Raw genomic sequence first — 2,070 nt, forward strand, 5'->3', positions numbered from 1 at the left:
AGAATCTTATGTTATCTTACCTGGAGCATACTGGGTATCTTCTTCAACCTAGAGCAGTATTAGTATCTTTAGTGTTTCCTTGTTTGTGACATTCAGTTCTATAAATAATAAGATGATTTATCATTCTTAAAAATACAGGTTTTCGCTATTGTTTCAATGTGTTAATCTGAAAGCACTGTATGAAAGTTGATGTGCCTCTCTATGTCTTCCTTCTCCTAGATAAATATTACCACCCATGGACATAATGCCAGGAAATGAAAGCAATGTGAGGAAGTTCTTCTTCGTCGGATTCACCAATGACCCAGAGCTGGAAGTTCTGTTCTTTGTACTTTTTTTATCAGTCTATACCTTCACTCTGCTTGGTAACTGCAGTTTTCTACTCATTGTCTGGTTCAGCCCCAAGCTCCACACACCCATGTATTTTTTCCTCACACAACTTGCTTTTGTGGATTTAGGCTTTTCCTCTGCTATCTCTCCCAAGATGCTGGTTGATCTGCTTACTGAGTTACGGATAATTACATTTTCTGGCTGCATTGCTCAACTTTATTTCTTTTGTGCCTTTGTTAGTACAGAATGCTTCCTCCTGGCAGCGATGGCATTTGACCGCTATGTAGCAATATGTAACCCATTGTCATATACAGTTATCATGAACAATGGTTTGTTTTTGCATTTAGTTGCAGTGTCATATATAGGTGGGTTTTTGCACTCTCTAATACATGCAGGTTTTCTTTATCGATTAGCTTTTTGTGGTCCTGATCTTATGAACCACTTTGTTTGTGATTATCCTGTGCTCTTGAAGCTATCCTGTACTAACACATTGATCAATGAATGGATCCTTTTTGTACTTGCTTCCTTGGTAGTCATAAGTTCCATACTTATTATATCCGTCTCCTACTCACACATTATTATCATCATTCTGAAGATTGGTAACACAGCAGGGAGACATCGGGCTGCCTCAACCTGCATCTCCCATTTCACCTGTGTATTTCTTTTCTTTGGCAGTGGTTTCTTTATGGAGGTACTCCCTAATTATGAGGAGCAGTACAAAGTATATACTGTGATTTTCACCATCCTGATACCTGCTTTGAACCCCCTGATATACAGCCTGAGAAACAATGAAGTGAGAGAGGTTGTAAAGAAGATATTGAGTTTGACATTTAAAATCAAGTGATGGGGTCTGTGACAACCATCAAGATCTAGCAAATAATTAAATACTATTTATGTATATATTATGACATTTCTGATATATTAAGTAAGACAAATCTTAAATGTTCTTTGTCCAGGCTTGCCTAGGCCATCACTATGAACTGACTGGATTTAGGTGCAAGGATACTGTTATGTTTCCTTTGGTCTAACACCCAGGATTTGGAATCCAATGCCATGAGTACAAGACTTAGGGCCTGATTTAGATCTCTGTAGATGGATTACTCCATCATATAAAGTGATGGCTATTCAATCCACCAAAATATAAATCCGATTATATCCTATGAAATGTATGTTTCTGCTAACAAGATATTTGTCATCATTTACCTTTTTGAATACCAAAAAGTAGTAAAGTTAGACTTGTGGTCTAAGTTTACCTTTCATAAATTTCGAACAGTACTAAACTTACACCTAAGTGTAAGTTTACCTTTATGAATCAGGCCCAATATATTTAAGTGTGGGTATTTCACAGTTTCGTGATGTTGCTTAGTACACCAATAACATCCACACAGAATATAACTAAAACACTGCTGCTGGCAACGATAATAAAATGAACAGCTCCACCACGTTTTAATTATGTACCTAGCAGCCTTCTACCCTAATGCTACTTCTATGAGCACACTATGAAAAATATGGGGTAGCTAACTTGCCTGTAGAGTTACCTGGGGCCTTGCACACTGCATACCTGTTCATGTTGGTAAGATTTTAGAGGGGGAGAATATTCCTTTTCCGAAGGAATTGGGTTCTCCCTGTTCCACTGCTAAACAGTGTCTAATGGCCGAAAGTTTACCAGGGAGCACTTTGATCGTATAATATAAAACATGAACAGAAAAATAGAAGTGGGGGGTATGTTTAGAGAAACTAAAT

General features: G+C 37.6%; 1 protein-coding gene across 1 annotated transcript; it reads left to right on the plus strand.

Annotated features, from left to right (window-relative positions):
* Positions 1 to 244: 244 nt before the first annotated feature.
* Positions 245 to 1,171, plus strand: LOC147735064 (olfactory receptor 5I1-like). The gene has a single exon (XM_086952590.1). It carries the CDS (start codon positions 245 to 247, stop codon positions 1,169 to 1,171), a length of 927 nt encoding a protein of 308 aa, XP_086808716.1.
* Positions 1,172 to 2,070: the final 899 nt, after the last annotated feature.

This window comes from Lissotriton vulgaris, chromosome 1_2 (assembly GCF_964263255.1).
Source record: "Lissotriton vulgaris chromosome 1_2, aLisVul1.2, whole genome shotgun sequence".
NCBI classification, from domain to species: domain Eukaryota; kingdom Metazoa; phylum Chordata; class Amphibia; order Caudata; family Salamandridae; genus Lissotriton; species Lissotriton vulgaris.